General features: G+C 40.5%; 5 protein-coding genes across 6 annotated transcripts in view; 2 read left to right on the plus strand and 3 right to left on the minus strand.

Moving 5' to 3' along the window:
- The window catches only part of ND-B12 (NADH dehydrogenase [ubiquinone] 1 beta subcomplex subunit 3), a 118,163-nt gene that overhangs the window by 15,045 nt on the left and 85,596 nt on the right, over positions 1-17,522 (plus strand). The gene's annotated exons all lie outside the window — the stretch shown is intronic.
- On the minus strand, positions 3,444-4,745 carry LOC108056971 (uncharacterized). The gene has a single exon (XM_017141029.3). It carries the CDS (start codon positions 4,645-4,647, stop codon positions 3,754-3,756), a length of 894 nt encoding a protein of 297 aa, XP_016996518.2. The 5' UTR covers positions 4,648-4,745; the 3' UTR covers positions 3,444-3,753.
- On the minus strand, positions 7,431-9,688 carry LOC108056973 (muscle M-line assembly protein unc-89). Of its 2 annotated transcripts, none has more exons than XM_070212463.1 (2): positions 8,275-9,688; positions 7,431-8,065 (listed from the first exon to the last, which is right to left on the minus strand). In XM_070212463.1, exons 1-2 carry the CDS (start codon positions 9,582-9,584, stop codon positions 7,507-7,509), a joined length of 1,869 nt encoding a protein of 622 aa, XP_070068564.1. In that variant the 5' UTR covers positions 9,585-9,688; the 3' UTR covers positions 7,431-7,506. The 2 variants fall into 2 exon arrangements, with proteins under 2 accessions (XP_070068564.1, XP_016996521.3); XM_017141032.3 differs by having other exon boundaries at positions 7,433-8,086; positions 8,275-9,687.
- On the plus strand, positions 9,935-14,971 carry LOC108056956 (uncharacterized). The gene is made up of 3 exons (XM_017141010.3): positions 9,935-11,186; positions 13,219-14,349; positions 14,689-14,971. The coding sequence occupies exons 1-3, from the start codon at positions 10,047-10,049 to the stop codon at positions 14,941-14,943; spliced, it is 2,526 nt and encodes an 841-aa protein (XP_016996499.2). The 5' UTR covers positions 9,935-10,046; the 3' UTR covers positions 14,944-14,971.
- Positions 14,961-15,913, minus strand: tbrd-3 (testis-specifically expressed bromodomain containing protein-3). The gene is made up of 2 exons (XM_017141012.3): positions 15,773-15,913; positions 14,961-15,718 (listed from the first exon to the last, which is right to left on the minus strand). The coding sequence occupies exons 1-2, from the start codon at positions 15,841-15,843 to the stop codon at positions 14,965-14,967; spliced, it is 825 nt and encodes a 274-aa protein (XP_016996501.2). The 5' UTR covers positions 15,844-15,913; the 3' UTR covers positions 14,961-14,964.

Raw genomic sequence — 17,522 nt, forward strand, 5'->3', positions numbered from 1 at the left:
TAGAAGAAAGACGGCATGTGAATTAGTTTTCCAAATGAAATTTCCGCAAGAAACCATGAAAAATTGCTGCAGATTTCGCGGGATAAGCAACAATTTGATTTAGCGAGTTGACTGCACTACTGGAATGTCATGCATAAAGTTTTGTAGCTCTCTTCATGGGCGCACACAAATGGCTTTTTCCCAAACCCCAAAAAGAAAGCCACCCAACCACCCACCAACTCTCGAACACCTTTGCTATCCACCCATCCGCAACACCTGGAAGCGCCCTTCCTCCAAATGGGGCTATCAAAGCCGGCGAATGTCTATTTAATTGTGTCTGCTACGGTGTCGGCATGTCGATGTTCGGACGCCACCCACTTTTTCCTGATGGGCGGCGGGTGGTGGGTGGTAATGGGTGTTTGCCGGGCGGCAGCATCAAATGCACTTTAGCCCAGGGTCCCGTTAACTGACACGGCATACTGATGGACAGAGCTGCTGCAATCTATAGATTAATACATGTTGATGTAGCTAAAAACGCTAGAAAAGAATCCGGTTAAAGTACTGGAATGGTTTTTTAAAGTGCACATTATAAACATAATAAATAATTTAAAAAATCCGAAATATCTAAAAATTAACATGAATGAATAAAGGAAACCTTAAAATATGTTTACCTCGTGAATCAGTAGATAATTTCTCAGAATTGAACGAATTCGCAGAATTACTTGTTTCTTTCGATGCTCCAGATCTGTTCTCCGTGACTTTTCCATAAACGGTTTGTTACGCAACTTTTAAGTTAGCAGTAACATTAAAAATCAATTTTGTTTATTTACTAATACTTTATTTTAAATTATACATTTTTAAAGTCAAATATTACGCCGCTTCTAAAATATCTAAAAATTAGAAGATATATCGATATTTATGCATGTATTTTGAATTATATCGATATTTGAAAGGGCTGCAGCACTTTTATTGTCTTTATCCACTGCTCACATCTTGTAAGCAAACCAACAGTTTCCCACTTCCAAAATTATTTAAAATTAATTAAAAATTTTAGTTATTATTATTTTTATCTTTTTGACAATAGTGCCAACTCTTTTAAATAAATGTTTGTGATTTTTAGTTAAAGATAATGACTAAATAATTTACAAAATCTAAGATTTTTTCAGTAATAAGTAAGTATAATGATAAGTAATAATTATTTAACAAATAAATTAAACATTTCTTTTCCAAAGGCCAAGTTCAGCTTGAAAAGTGCCAAATGGATGACACCGATGGTGGGTTTTCGCTTGAAGTCGCAGGTGTTGCAACTGAGAGTCTGCGGTGTGGTTGCCACACCTGCAATTTAAGTCGCTAGTACATACAGATACCAGAGAGAGTGTGGGCGAAAGGTGGCTGTGTGTGGGTGGTAAATGAAGTCATAAAGTCTGATTTCGCCTGTTCATGCTCATTATCACGTAGCGATATCGTGTAATCGTCATGCTCACGATAATGATGATGTTAACCAAGTGGATCGCTGTATACCACATACCCCTCTCCCTCCCACACCACTTTCTCCATCTCTTTCTCTGTCTCTTCGGTGGAATCTTTCCCATTTATTTTCCTGCATCTGCGCTACGCTAGTAAACTTTCTGACCAAAACTGACACATTCATGAAACAATTTAAAAAGTCATTGTCATCGCAGGATATAGTTCCCATCTCCTTGGAGCTCCTTTTTTTAACTGTCCTGTCAATGGCACCGTCATTTGTTTTGTTGCCCATTACGGTCAGTGTCCCGAGTTGAAAACAAAATTGTCATTGCCCCCAGGCAAGTGGTCCTCGGGTGAGAAGCTTTACTCCAATTGGACCTGAAGTATGTGCCAAGCCATCCGTTCCACCAGCCAAGTCCAGTAGTTCAGTAGTCAGTGCCCCATTTCGAGTACTTCCGCTTGGTCAAGGAGCTCGGGTCCTTGCTTCCCTTATCGGCGATGATAGGGTGTCCTTAGGTCGTGGCCTTCGCATCCTGGCCAAGTTTTGTTTGCGCTGCGAAACTTTTTAACTACGAGGTTCCAGTGCCTTTGTTTTCGCCGCTTACGTGACAGTGCAATTTCGAAAATAATTTCAAGTCTTCAAGCCAAAAGGCCCTCTGTAGTTGTCGTTGTGACTATTTATCAGGAAATAACACAAGAGTTTCATAAGTGTAAAAGGAAATGCATATACATTTTTAAAATTTTTTAAAGAGATTAGTGCTCTTAAATCAATTCCTTCATCTTTAAATTCTGTTAATAGTAGTCTGCTTCCTAAAAGCTTATTTTAACTGCAATATTTTTTTACACAAAAAGAATTCTGATGTTCTCATATGAGATGAAAATTTGCTTAAAAATATAAGAACATTTTTTGAAAATGTTTTTAATGTGCTTTAATAATTTGGAATTTATTTCGAAATATTTGTTATGGTGAAGACTATTTTAAAATATTAATTAAATTTAAGATTTTTAATTTTTTATTTTTTTTTTAAATTATATATTTTTTATATTTTCAATTTAATTTCAATTCTTAACCTAGCACTTAATATTTAGTTAAGCTTATAAGTAATATAAAAATTGGAACATTTATACTTTTAATTTTACCATATGACTTCACCAAAATATGCAATGTGAATTTTTTTCAAAAGTTAATCCAGCTCAAGTTCCCATAGAAATTAGTAAATCATTAAATGGGGATTTACTTTAGCTGAATGCTCGCCAAGGGGATTTTCTGAAGAAATACGCACACACTTTTGATTAAGGGACAATAACCTTGCAGCAAATGTTGCAGAAATTCATTATTGCATCGTAATGATGAAAGGGCCAAAAGAAAGGGAGTCGTGGAGCAGATGGCAATGGCTCCCAACAGTGTAATTTGTGCCAGAGCCAAAGCCACAGGATTTTATTGAGCGGAAAATTAAAAGCATAAAATTGCACGCTTTAAATTTGAGTGCAGTGGCAAAGTGAAAAGTGGCAAAGTGGCAGCCAACAGCAACAGAAGCCGCACCCGCAAAGTGTCGGAGTATTTCGCGGAGTAAGTCGGACTCCAAGATTACCCCAAAGAAGAACGGGGGTTTTCCAGGCCCTTTTCCCCAAGACCCACTCCCCCCCGTTTTTTCCACCCATCCCCAGGTGCAAACTGCAACCTGCAATCTGTGGTTTTTGGACTCACGCGCATACTAAATTCAACTTATTGACAGGCTTGCACTGAAACGTGTTCCGATAAGCGACCAGGTGAGTGAGTTGCACCTGTAACCCCACTCCCTGTTTTCCTGGAAGCTGGCTGGAAAAGATTTTCCCACTGAATAATGGCCATATCGGCATTACTTCGGCCATGAATCTTGCCAACGACAGGGGTACAAATGTTAATTACAAATTTATGACAATTTTTGTGTGGGAAAATATCGGGTTTCTTCTAGGATTGTAGAACATTTGTCTTTGTGAAATATCAGGCAAAAATATTTTAGTTTTTGTTAGGTTTTACTACACAATTTATTTCCATTTATTTAATATTTTTTAATACACTTTTATGAATTTAGGCCAGCCTTCATAAATTTAAATAAATGTAAATAGGTAATGGCTCTTAATTTTTTCCCGACGGCTTTATTATATTACTTATTTATTTAATATCAATTTAATGTTAATATGTAGTTTTAGTTTTTCTTTAAGGATTTGACCCTATAATTTACGATATCATACCGGAATATTACAACACGAGGATATTTCTCCAAGTAAATGACTTAGTAAAATGACTTAAATGCTAAACCCATTTCATTCCAGACTGCGGCCCATCCTGGGCAAAACCGGAGGCATCCACTCCTCGAACTGGGGAATGTCGAACAGCGGATGCTGGTTGAGGATGTCGAAGCGGACCACCTTGTACGTGGAGATGAGCCACTGGCCCATGCAGCGGTTGTTGTCCCGCACATTGCCCATCCTCGTGGGCTCCACGGAATAGTCGCGGCGGAAGCGCATGAAGACCTCGGCAAAGATCAGGGGATGCGGCACCCTCAACTGCGCGGGATCCACATAGTTCTTTAATAGCTCCGCCATTTCTTCAAGTTCCGCCTGCGAACGAAAGTCATTGGATCGTCGGAGAGCCACAAAAACGACATCCAGAAAGGCGAAACGATGATCGTAGTGCCGCAACAACTGAACCTTTAGGGGAATGGCTCGCCGGAAGTGGACCTTCTCGAAGCGCATCATCTGCAGCCTCCAGTCGGGCGGATCGTCCAGCAGGTCGTGCTTGATCTGCTTGAAGCCCATGGGCGTGCTGCACCGCTCGACATTCCGGTTCCGGCGACGCCTCACAAAGTCCGTGAAAACGGCGGCCGCCTGGCGCGAATTCTCTATGAAATGGCGCTCGGAGAAGTCCCAGTCCCACATGAATTTCAGCCGGAGCAGGGATAATTTGGTGGCCAGACGGGTGAGGGGACTGTAGACGTATACCATCATGGGCAGGGACACATCCTGCGGCTCATCCTTGGCCACCGAGAAGTCCAGCTCGATATCCAGTAGCTTACCGGGATTAGCCTCCTTTCGAGGATCCTGGACGTAATGGCGCACCTGAAGGGAACTACATCCATGACGATGCCTTGGAACTCGCTGCAGCACAGGACCGTAGCAGGAGCACTTGTTCATCAGCAGCCGGTGTATCCTCATCATTACATAGTTTAATTTGGTTATAATTTTGTCAAAAGAGGAAGCCGGAATATTCAAACTGAACGGAATACATGTGTACGCAAGCAATTGGCACTGAATGCTCGGAGTGGGGATTGAATGATAGACGCTTGGCGCTTGCCACTTCAATTAATCCCGCATTTGAAAGGGTGCACTAAAAATAAAATTGAAAGACAAATAAAAAAAATTTATAAAACGTATTGTAAAGATTTTTTTCCGAACATGCTATAATTCTCAACTACTTTTTCAGAACTACACAAAGTTCATATTTTCCTTAGTAGGACATGTTTATCCTCTATTTCATTCAAAAGTAAGTTAATAAATTATTTAAGGGTATTTTCAGATTTTTTTTTAAGTTGCCTTTCTCTGTGAATTTTTTATGTGTTCGTTTATTTTCCCAGTGTAATTTCCCATATTGGCAAAACAACAATAAGGTCCTAATTGAGCCGTCATGGAAGGGAATTCAATACGCCCGAGACCGGCAGGAAGATAGGGTCTTCATCATTTGCTCGACTCCCGCAGGAGAGGCTCGTGCGCCTCCATAGACTCAGCAGCATGCAATTATCGAATGCATTAGCAAATGCAGAGTGCCTCCGAAAGCCTCTGCTCACCTTTCGCCACCCTGGCTCACCTTGGCTCACCTTGGCCCACTTGGCACCCACCCGCATTTGTTTGCCCAGGCGTTCATTTATCCCCGTCCGGGCGAAGGAAAACAAACAATGGCAAATAGGGAGACACGCCCACAAGGCATCTCAATTGGATGCAACCGCCCACCGACTTCTACATCGGTTTAATTGTTTGACAATTGATTTCGATTTAAGGAGGGTACCGCCTGCAAAATATGCAAATGTTTTCGGGATAATTAAATGAAAGTCGATTGTAAGGGCAACTCATGAAATGCAAGTCGAAACAAGACAGTTGATTCTTTGCAATCAGTAGAGTTAATCGAAATAAACAAATGTATTAAATTTATTTCCTAAATGTTGTAACACATACATCATGGATGATACACTCATTAGTGAAATATTATTGAACTTTTTAAAATTTCTCGGCAAAGCAGTAAAATGTAATTTAATATTAATAAGCATTTGATTAAATATTTACCTGTGTAATGATTTAAGTTTCTGTAAATTCATTGAATGCAAAAAAAATCAACCGATTTTATGTTCAAATTTCAATCTTCTGTTTACAACTTTTGTGTATTTTTTCAATCATTTAACAAAAGGACTCAAAAATTACTGCTGATATTTGCACAATCCTTTAAAAAGTTTTAAAAAGTACAGTTGCCTCCGATGAGTATGCAAATCCCTGGTAAAACCGATTCAGTTTGATGCCTATGCCTACCAACGCTTTAACTAATTCAGAAGACAAAAATGCCCATCCATCCATCCATGTTTGATGCCGTAGATTTATCAAACGAAATATGAAATGAGCGGAACGGAATAAACCTGCGACAATGGAGTTTTGGAGTATGAATGTTGCAGATGGCATGGGGATTTTCGGCCCACACACACACGGCATACGGAGCATTTGGGCACACAAAATCCCCCTGTAATCCCCGGGAAAATACGAGGAAAACAGAGAGAAGTATCGCAATAAAATATGTTAAGTAAATACGAAAAAGGGGGGGGGGCGTGCTGGGGAAAACTAAACAATAAGCCAAAAAGTACGCTTGATTAAGTTTAACTTCCGGTCTGTTATAAATTGAGCATTTATGTGGGATTTGTTTGCGAAAACAGTTTCTACTTTGTTGGGTTGTTCCTGGGTCCTCCGAAAAAAGAAATCTATGCTATCCATCCATCGGCTTGCCAAACGAGACAAATGTTTAGGCCAGCTCACACGCACGCACACTACCGTATGTCTATTTCCGGCGGAAGTGGTGAATAAAACATGAAACGAAATAAAATGACGGCCCAGAGGCAGAGGTAGAAAAGAGAAATTTTAGTGGCCAAAAGTGAACATCCGTTTGGAGAGGCCAGAAATTTTGCCGCTGCTCCCTGCTGTTGGCATTGTTGAGTTTTATTTTGTTTACTTGGGCGCAAATGGCTAAATTATTCCTGAACCGGCCAATCGAAGGGGCAAATAAAAATTAAATGGCAAACATTTTATCGAGCACTGCAAGGAGTCTGCAGCTCTGCATCTCCTGGCACTTAATATCCGTAGATAAAATATTCAATTTCCCCATCGAATGACAAACTTCGGAAATAACCAACTGAACGAGAGACATCGGAGATTTCACCGGCTGGAAATTCTATGATATTTCTGCATACATCTGTTAATTTGCAAGCATATCTGCAGTTTTGACTTGGTCAATATTAAGCAGGCCAATTGAGTCGGCAAACTGAATATTATAATCATTCGGTCGTTGAAATCAAAATTATCGTTATTGCCTTCAGCAGACAAGAGATGGCCATCCGTACTCGACCATTAACTGCAATTCAGGGCCCAAATCCATTTCGGAGAGTGCTTCATTAACGATCTGTGGCTTCGTTGACCGCAAATTATTTCACCAGGCTTTGCACTTTTGCCCATTTCTAAAGGGCCATGCAACTAATTTCCTGGCCAAAGCTTTCGGCAGGGTAAGTCTCTAAAAGGCCCAAAAACACTTATGTGCAAGTTGAGCTTGAGAATTTGTTTGTTTTTAATCCTCAGCAGATTGTAGAAGATAGATTTTATTTTTCTAAGGATTTAAAGTGTATTAGATGTAATATGTATTGAAAATATACATAAGAAATAAGAAAGATAAAATCCAAATAAGTCAATTTTAAAAGCTGAAAATATTTTATTTATTGGTGCTGTTGGCATGAATGAGCTGAAGATATAGTGCTAAATATTTCTCCTGCCCTATCGACAATAGTAGGCGATACATTTGCTGCCAAAACCGTAGATGGGATCGTATTGTCTTGTGCTGGGAATACGGGAAGGACATTGGTTGTAGGACTTGCAGGAGTTGAAAGAGTTGGACGGCGGACAGGGAAATCTGAAGGTCCTGCAAGTGGGTCGGCACTTTGGAGGATTTGCAAATCGGCAGATCAAATCATTCGATGGATATCCTTGCTTCATTTCCATTTTAGGCGGGGGTAGAATCTTTGGTCTCTTCTGTCTCGGCTTCTTTTCACTCGGTTTCTTCTCATCTGGCTTCTTTTTAGCTCGCTCCCTTACCATCACTTGGGAAACTCGGCTCTCATAAACGGCTGTCATATTTCCATTCGATTCCTTGGCATTGGGTCTTTTTACAGAAGCCTCCTTTCTGTTAGTAACCCTCATGTGCACCGTACTCACATTATCGTAATCCGAGGGTATTCTTTTTCTTTCATTGGGCACCTTTTCATTGTCGGAGTCGGAGGGAGTTCTTTCCTTTTCCATTGGCATTTCCTCCTCTTTATCGTTTGAATTGTCACTACTGATAATGACAAAAGGTTCGCTAAGAGGAAAGTGTATATCAATTAAAAATGATTTAAAATAAATATATAAAAAATATATTAAATCATATTTAACATATATTAAATTTTGGGTTCTTTTTGCAAGGGATTTGCTTTTGTATTATAAAGTGTTCACTACTTAGTGTGTTTTTTACCCACTTTTCTTCTGTGAAGGTTTAGGAAATCCTACCTTATATCTTCATCATTGACAATTGATGTGTTTTGGTCCGAGTTCGATGCACCGGTATCCTTTCCGGATTCCGAGCGGCTTATGTTGTCCGTGGGTGAGCGGGAAAGGGGTTTGGTTGGAGATCCTCGGGTGGGTGATCGGTTATTGGGTGATCGAGATATACGGGATGGCGGAGATCCCACCGGAGTTTTGACCTTGTTTATGGATTTCTCCACCGTCTTCTTAGAATCCCCAAAGTCCCGCTCATAAGTCTCATATTTATGGTAGATCAGCTCACCCGTTTCCGAATTGGAACCGGATTTGGAGACCTCCGCTTTCATAGACTCAACTATTGGTTCCAGTTCCGATTTGCGCAGAGGTCGTAGGGGTACGATATCATTCTCTGTGATTTCTTCAGGTTTCTTCTTCTGGGTTTTTTCTACAGTATGAATCTTTGTGATTGCTTGATTGGGATCGGTTGGAAAATGGGTGACCGATTGAACCTTCTCGATGAAAATATCCTTTGTGCCGGTGCGGTGTTTCACTTCCATTTCCTTTGTTGTCAGTTCGGTGACAGCAATATAATCGAGCTCCATTGAATCTTGAGATTCCTCGCGACATGGACATGGTGTTTCGGTTTCATCCCTTTTGCATCTGCACCCTTCCTCCTCGTCCGTTGGACATGCTGTTTCGGTTTGATCCTTTTTGCACTTGTAATCCTCCCTCTGATCCCTCTTACACTTGCACTCGTCCGTTTGAACGCCCATTTCGTGGGTTACACAGTAGCAGGATCTTCTCCTGGTAATATTTTGTCCTTCAAAATTTTCCTGAAACATGTTTCTAGGTTGTTGGCAACAGTTTTGTGGGGGCAACTGAAAGCAACATTTCCGTTGAGATCGCTGTGCAAATTGCTGAGAAGGTTTCTGTGGAAATTGCTGATAAGAATCCTGCGAGAATTGCTGACAAGAATCCTGTGGAAATTGCTGACGAGGTTCCTGAGTGACTTGCCTAGAAGATTGCTGCCCATAGAAGCAGTTTAGAGGAGGTTGGCAGTTCCAATTTCGAGCAGATTCCTGGGGAAGTTTTTGAGGATTTCCTGGGGTGAAATTCTGAAAAACTTCCAGAGGATCTGATCTATTCTGCCAGCAAGATCGTTGACAGCACTCAGCCTGTCGTCCCCTCGAATCATATGATGCTTGAGTCTCCAGCGGCAAACCACCCATGTTGCAGCATTTTACGGAGGACAAGCATTTTTCTTGGCAAGGCAATCGCATTTCACACCGGCAACGTGGACATTGGCAGGGTTCAGTCATCAATCTGCAGTCCTGCATCCTGATAACCAGGATTCTAACAAACCTTCTCACTCATTTAACAACGATCAACATGGACTTTAATTTTGGAAAAACATCGAAGTGGTTGGTTTTTAAATAGAATTTACAAGCATGCTTAAAATTTATTACAAATCTTATATTTCAAATATAAAATCGGTCGAACCCAATGATGAAGATTTATTAAGTGATAATATAAGATAAATTTGGTTATTTTATTGTTTCAAAAAGGTTTCAGAAATCGTTTAAATAGATACAAAATATTTCTTAAAATTCCGAATCTAAACCAAATATTTTTTAAAATTCTTAATCATGAGAACCTTTGACTTTATCATTTATTTTTTGCACTTGACACTATAACCAGTTTTTATTAAACACGCGTTCGAACGAGAACTTCTGATTTTTACGACATAATTTTTTAGAAACCAAAAATTTTAGAGTACGAAATTTGGACAGAGAACCATCATGAGTTCCCACAAAAAGTTGGATGACTTTAGCCGGAAGTTGGACCTGGCCAAATGGTATATGGGCGTTTCCACGCAACAGGAGACGGCGATGTTTCGGATGTCCGAGAGTCTGCGGGATGACTATGAGCAGGGAACGGGCGAAAAGATGTACAAGGCCCTAACAGCCCTGGGAATCCAACCGGTGATATCCAAGAAGAAGATCAGTCGGATGGTGCAGTTGAGCAGGAACAATATACTGGCCTTTCTGTACTTTGTGATGGAGGGTTACTACAAGACGTGCCAGAAGGATGGTGTCTATAGCATAAATGAGCAGTTGCTGATGAATGCCATTGCCAAGATTGATATGTTGGCCACTATAAGAGCTTTGGATACTGTTCTTCCAAGGCCACCGCAGAAAATGCCGGAAATTGAGGCTCAGTCGCTGAATTCCCTGAGTGTAGCAGAGCGTCCTTTGAAGAAACCATCCAAGAAATCACCCTACTTTCAAAAGCAACCGAAACCGGTGCAAAGAACCTCCCGTTTGACCGCCAAACTGCCTGAATTTGTGGTATCCTTTAACTTTTGGCCCAACAATGGACCACCTAATTATGGGGAGGACGAAGAGGAGCCATGGTATGCCTTGTACCGCCTGAATCCCGGCCAGCGTTTGATCAAGAAAACCCTATCCGAAACCCTGGAGCGTTATTTCAAACTGGGTGGCTTGATGGAGGAGGAAGATAAACCCAAAGGTCGGGAGCCCGAGGCCAATATGTGTCTGCTGCACAAGGGACAGGTGGTGCAGGCGCAGCTTTTGAGGGATGAACTGACGGTCAAGGCGAGGGATCGCTGCCTGGAGCTCCTGGACGTGACCGAGCCGTATGGCAAGCTGAGGAAGGCCAGGATTGTGGCCCAGTTGGAGCACGACATCGATGTAATCATGGCACGCCATCGCAATGCGATGCACTGCGACCAGACCAAAGTGCTGACCATCGAGAATGCGGATTGTGTGCTGTGCCAGAAGATGTTGGTATCGCAACCCTGGCCGGAGCCCAAGGAACAGGCTGGCCGAGCTCTGGTGGGTGAGGATATTCAAGTGGCCCACACGGCCGCCATCGACACTTACCACGGCAAGAGACTTGAGGGGGGAGGTGGCAAGCCGGTAAGTTAGGATCTACGTTTATAGCATATTTTATTTTCGGTTTTTATTATTATATTAACAAGAAGTTGAATGGAAAATTTATAAGAATTTAAACTAATTTTGATGAAATTCCGTATCACTATGGACGGCAGTCCATGTAGTGACGAAGCGCACCAGGAGAGTGTGCGAAGGCGACTACTATATATACACGAAGAAATGAAAATCTACTGTGATGGTCCGATCATAATGAATAATATACCTATCGAAAGGTATTGCGAAAACTAACAGGATTGCATACCAAGACTTTAAGAAAATCAATTGGCTTGGGAGAGAGAGCGGTGAAAGTGAAAAAGTGAAAATTTCGAAATTTGGAGCTGTTGGGGCCGGTGGGGATAAATGCCCCCTCGCAATGTTTTAGTTGTATTCCTTTTGAAAATACCCGTCGAATGAGGGGTCATTTGTCAAAATCCGACTCTCCGTTCAAAAGTTATAGCCAAAATAAGATTTTCTTCTTCTTCCCAAAATGAAAATTTAATTCTGTTTGTCAGTTTGTCCACTTGTCCACTTGTCCACTTGTCCACTTGTCCAAAATATGTTTTTTAAGTTCTGAAAATTTGATATGACGTTCATCACATCGATATAAAAAACTTTTGTTCTACCACTTTTGGAAAAACCCGCTAGTTTAGCGGGAAAACAGCTATAAGTAGCTAAAATTCGGAAAGCCGTAACTTCTATACTACTAAAGCTACAGGCTTGTGCTGCATCTCGTTTGAAAGGTATTTTTAAATGCTATAAACGCCTTCTATATGCAATTTGTGTAAATGTAATACTTAAAAAAATATGAACAAAAGACAATTTTTAAAAACTTTTTTTTTAGCTTTTTTTTATTTTTCTCAAAAACGGCTCTAACGATTTTCTTTAAAACCTTAAACTGTATAGCCCTTGAGATTCCTTAAATTTTGGTATATAACACATTACTGTAAAAAGTCACGTTTAAAAGTTATTTTTATTCGAAAATAGCCACTTTTGCCAGCTCGAACAATTAACGCTCCCTGAGTATTGAATTTTGTGGGAGGGTATCCGAACTGTATTTTAGGGTCATGGAATCAGTAAATTTGCACTTAAGAGTTCCATATAGGAATCTTTTGTTCTACGACTTTTGGAAAAAGCCGCTACTTTAGCGGGAAAAAGCTAAAAATAGCTAAATTTCGTTAGTTTGTAAGTTCTACACTACTAAAGGTACAGACATGTACTATACCTCGTTTAAAAGGTATTTTGAAATACTTCAACGCCTTTTTAACTTAATTTGTTAAAATACAATAGTTTAAAAATTATGATTGACCAATTTAAATTTAAATGTATATATTAGCTCCTATGAGAGCAAATGTATACAAACAAAAACTTCTGATATCAAATAAAAACACCTCTTAACGAGGTAAAAAACTAGTGACGACCGCACCTTCAACATACAAAAGTTCTGATATCAACATTTGTGACGAAAAATTATTACACTCGTCATTAAATAGACTTTCTAATCTTTTCTAATTCGTCACGCTGCAATAGAAAATGCCTGTAAAGGGAAAAAGGCTGGAATAGTTTGCTAGGGCGGGCCGAATGAGAAAAGATTAGAAAGTCTATTTAATGACGAGTGTAATAATTTTTCGTCACAAATGTTGATATCAGAACTTTTGTATGTTGAAGGTGCGGTCGTCACTAGTTTTTTACCTCGTTAAGAGGTGTTTTTATTTGATTTCTTAATACACACAAATAAGTATAAATCTTTATTTTGACGGTATAGAGTTCGAACTAAAGCATTTTACAATAGTTTTAAAAGCTGTATGTATTTCTTTTAATCTTATCGATATTACTCTTTTTATAAGAGCGAGAAATCGAAAATACCTAGTTAAAAAATCGATTTTAAATGAATTATACTTCTAAATTTATCTTTAGAATTTTATCATATTTATTTTTTTTTTAACGTTTTACTTCTAATTTGTATTTAACTCTAACTCTAACCTCTAATTTTTACAATATTCATAAATTTTTTTTACAGAAAAAGAACAAAAAGGATAAGAAGGGTAAAAAGCCAAAAAAACAAGAGGAGCCACCGCCGGAACCTCCGAAGGAAGAGCCCAAGAAGGTATCGCCCTGGAAGCCACCGCCGCGCAAACTGGTCAACACTCCCTTTCGAATGCTTAGCATGGATTTTAATGATAAGTCCTCGGACAAATGTAACCCCACACTGGATCCCTCGGAATGCGATAAACCTCCGGCGCCAAGAAAGTCGGGCGTATCATTTCTCCTGGCCAAGGGAAAAATCCAAACGAACAATGAAACGTGCAAAATGCGAGCAGTCAGCAAGCAGGTTAAAAAGAAGTTCTTTCGAGGACCGCGATCAAATAAACCCTACAAGTTCAAGTACCATCGGGTCTTCCAGTCCGGTCAACCCAGACCCTTCGACTTGAAGAAGATCATGACCAGGTCGATTGTAAAGGCGCTGGGAAAATCGGAGGACGAACGAGGTCATGAGTCCTGTAATTTGGACTGCCTAATGAGGGAGATGGCCATTGAAGACGAGCTGCCGCCGGATAATGATGGGAATGATAAGAAAGCGGCTCCAGAGCCCCAAGTACCGTTCGATTTATTCGACGATGAGGACAAAACCTCCGATGATAGTCGGGAAACCATAGACCGTTCGAGCAACCACAGCTGTCGCAGTCGTGTGGATTACAAGGCGGAGATTGTGGATGCGGTGGTGCGATGTGCCAAGGCTATTTGGCAGAAGCAGGCCCTTATAAAGCGGGCCGAAATGGAGCGTTTGGGCAGGATGACGCCCCGAAAGGCTCTAACCCACAAGGAGACGGATCATTATGATCCCGACAACGCCGAGCAAATGAACCAGTTGCTAAGGGATGGACTGAGAGCTCTCCGGAAGGAACCCCGCTTTGTTTTGGCCAGTCTACCGGAGGCCCACAAGTTGCCCATCCTCAGGGAATGGATCAAGAGGCGTTACGGAAAGACCTACAGCCAAAAGGAGCTCGGCGAAAGCATTATCGAGGCGAACAGGATTTTCGAGCTAGTTACCGTGTGCCAGAGCAGTCCACCCGATCCCGATCTCATGGGTATAGATCGGTTGCGCAGATCCCAGGAGAACTTTAACAACTACAAGCGGATCAAAAATACGGTGAGTCTTGTAGTTGGTTAGGAAAAAATATGTTTGGTAGCTGTCTTGGAATTTAGTAACCATAATGATACAATATTTAATTTAATATTTTTAAGATAAATGTGAACAAATAAGTCATTAGTAAACCGTAAAATGGATATGGTCATGTAAAATCGATATGGTCATGTAAATTTCTGGTTATGCCATACGTATATCGTTTTAACATAAAATAGTCTTTTCGAGCATATCGAATTTACGGGGCCGTATCAAGTTAATATTGATATTACATAATGTAAAATCGATCTACGTTTAATTTTTTTTTGTGTGTAGTAACTAATATCAATCTTTCTCTTTTCCCAGGCTGCCATTGTGAAGCAAACCTTCCATGATCAGTTGAATGCGCGCTACCTGGAGACCGTGGGCTCTGCCTGGTATGCGATGGGAAACTATCTGGTGCCCGGAGGACCTCCTCGCAGGACCTTCTTCGCCTACATAGCCTCGAATCCGCAGGAGATAATGCGTGCAAAGGTGTGGAACGGGGAGTATCGCAATCACCGCGCCTTCCGTGAGAAGAGGAAGGAACAGGAGAGGCTTTTGGGCAAGATGGATGGTTAAAAAAAAATAAAGATTTGAACATCAGTTATATTTGGGTTTAGTGCGAGCCACTCGTTTGCCGGTGAAGCCTTTGCTTGCCAAATAATCGAGAATGGAGCGCTTTGTGTGCACCTTCAGTTGGCGGACATCAAACTGCAGCTCCTTGTTGCAATATTCGGCCCCCTCCATCCTTTGTATCAAGTGGATGACGTGCAGCAGGACCTCGCCATCCAGCTGCTGAATTTTGGCATGAAAATCGAGATCCTCTTCGGTGGTGAAGGGTTTCTGCTGACTTAGAGATCCCGAAACTGGCGGGGGAGTCCATTCCGGAGGATCTTCCCTAATCGAAGAGGATGATGAAGATGATTCCGATTCATCCGATGAGCTCGAGGAACTCTCCTCTTCGTCTCCATTCATTCTTTTCCCATTACTTGCGTACAACTGTACCTGTGCGTACATTTCCTCGAAGATGAGCTGCAGCTTTTTGGCCATTTCGTAGCACAAGTGACCGGGATTCGTGTACAAATAGGTGTTGTAGAAAATCAGCCTCACATCCTTGACAAAATCAGCGGCCGTCTGATAGCAGCCCGTATTCACACGATGCCTTACGGTCGACAGATCCATGGGTTCCTTTACGATCTCATGGTAATCGTGCAGGCCCAAAAGCTGAGCGTCCAGTGGCTCGTAGAAAACCCAGGCTATATTCTTGTAGGAACTGGAAAACAGCCGCTTGATAATCGCCTTGCAGGCATTTATTTCCGGCGAAGCCCTTTCGGTCTCTTGTTTTCCAGACATTCTGGAAAAAGCGTGGGATTGCTGAAAATTCCCTATGCAAATTAATATTTCTTACCCTTTTGACACATGCAAAACAGCTTGATGGAACACCCAAAGGGCAGGAATATTTTTTAGCAAAGCTGTCATCTTTCACACATTGGCCTGCTAGATGTTTTTTTTCTGGTATATTTAGTTTATGAAAACATGTGGGATTGCCACCTCAACCCGAGCAGAAAAGTCAATCCACAATTGCGGTTAGGCCAGCAAACAAATTCAGTTAATTATGCAAGTGGTTCTGTTCTCTACAGAAATGTATTTTCATATTTTTGTGTGGGAGTGCGGTCCTTTGGGGTTTATCCGTAGCCTGGGGCAGTTAATCTAATTTTTCAGGACCCATACAAACAGTCCCTTTTTTTCGGTGAATGTATTTGGACAAACATTAAAGTCCCTTCGAGATATTGGGCCCCCAAAAATATTTGTGGTCAACCGCTGACGTCAGCTTTTTGGGGGAGGGGCAAATAATTATTTTGCATAAAAGTTTTGTCAAGAGATACAAAATCATACATCATCTTTGGCCAAATATTTGCAGGGTTTTCGTTTGGATAGTCAACAAGTTGGGTTTCCAAAAGTTGAAAAGAAATCCTTTTTAAAGCTAGGCTGTTAAATTGGCTTCCACATGCGTTTGGAGGGGAAATCCTGTGGCTCTCTTTCACTGTTAGCTTGCAGTCCACAAATGAGAGTAAATCAGGCTCAGAGGCTTCTGTGCTCTCGCTGTTAACTTACCTGCCACAAAAAGTGAAAATTGGGTGGCAATCGGCACAAGTCTTGGCCACATCTTGGGGCAACTCTTTAGTCTGCTGCTGGGACTTAAAGGGAATGGTCCTGCCAGTGGGTCGAAATTCCCTATCGAATGGATTACACTCCACTGACCCACTTGCGTCTGGGTTAAATACTTGGTAGATAACCTTTGGCACATGAACTTTTTTTAAAATTTGACATAAATAAAGCAATTGATGCAAAAACTGAAACCGCTTTAAAGATTGCTGTTCTTTTTCCAAGATCTAACTTTTCTTAATTTTTCTCAAAAAAAAAGAGAATTTTATCCAAAGCCAAGTCACAAATTGACATTTTTCATTAAAATCATCTCAAGAACAAACACATTTTCTGACAATTAATATTACATATTATAAAAGGACTTCTATAAAAAAGGGTTTCAAAATTAAAACTTGTTAATTAATATTACATCTTATAAAAGGACTTCTATAAAAAAGTTTTCTAATGTATAACTTTTCAAGATGGAATTTTATTTTCAATTTAACAGAATTTTTGTATCAGTTATTGTTGGCTCGTTATATAAATACTCATTATATTTTGCATCATTTAAAATCACTGCTATTTTTACATATAAGTAAATACTACACTTTTCTCAGTACCTCTCAACATAAGATTCCCTTTGATCTTGTCGATACGTCAAGTGCTGTCTTCATTTCATTTGGTATTCCATGGTAAAAATTTCCCTTTCTACACTCATAAAAATAATTTTCTACATTTTAGAAAATCGCCCTAAAAAAATTTTCGCCCGTGAACTGAGAAAAATGTTCTATTTTCACGACAAATTTGCCATAAATTCAAGGCAGGTGGCCATAAAAAAATCTTTTTAGGGTTAATTTTTCTATTTTTCTAATATTTAGGGCGATTTTTTTCGATTTGCTTCGTTTTGACCTTTTCTAAATCCAACGGCGAATCGCCCTAAATTTTTCCCTACAATTTTTCTAAACACAACGGCGATTTGCCTTAAATCTGAGGACTGCAGGTCAGCATAGAAA

Source organism: Drosophila takahashii, chromosome 2R (genome assembly GCF_030179915.1).
Source record: "Drosophila takahashii strain IR98-3 E-12201 chromosome 2R, DtakHiC1v2, whole genome shotgun sequence".
Taxonomy (NCBI): Eukaryota; Metazoa; Arthropoda; class Insecta; order Diptera; family Drosophilidae; genus Drosophila; species Drosophila takahashii.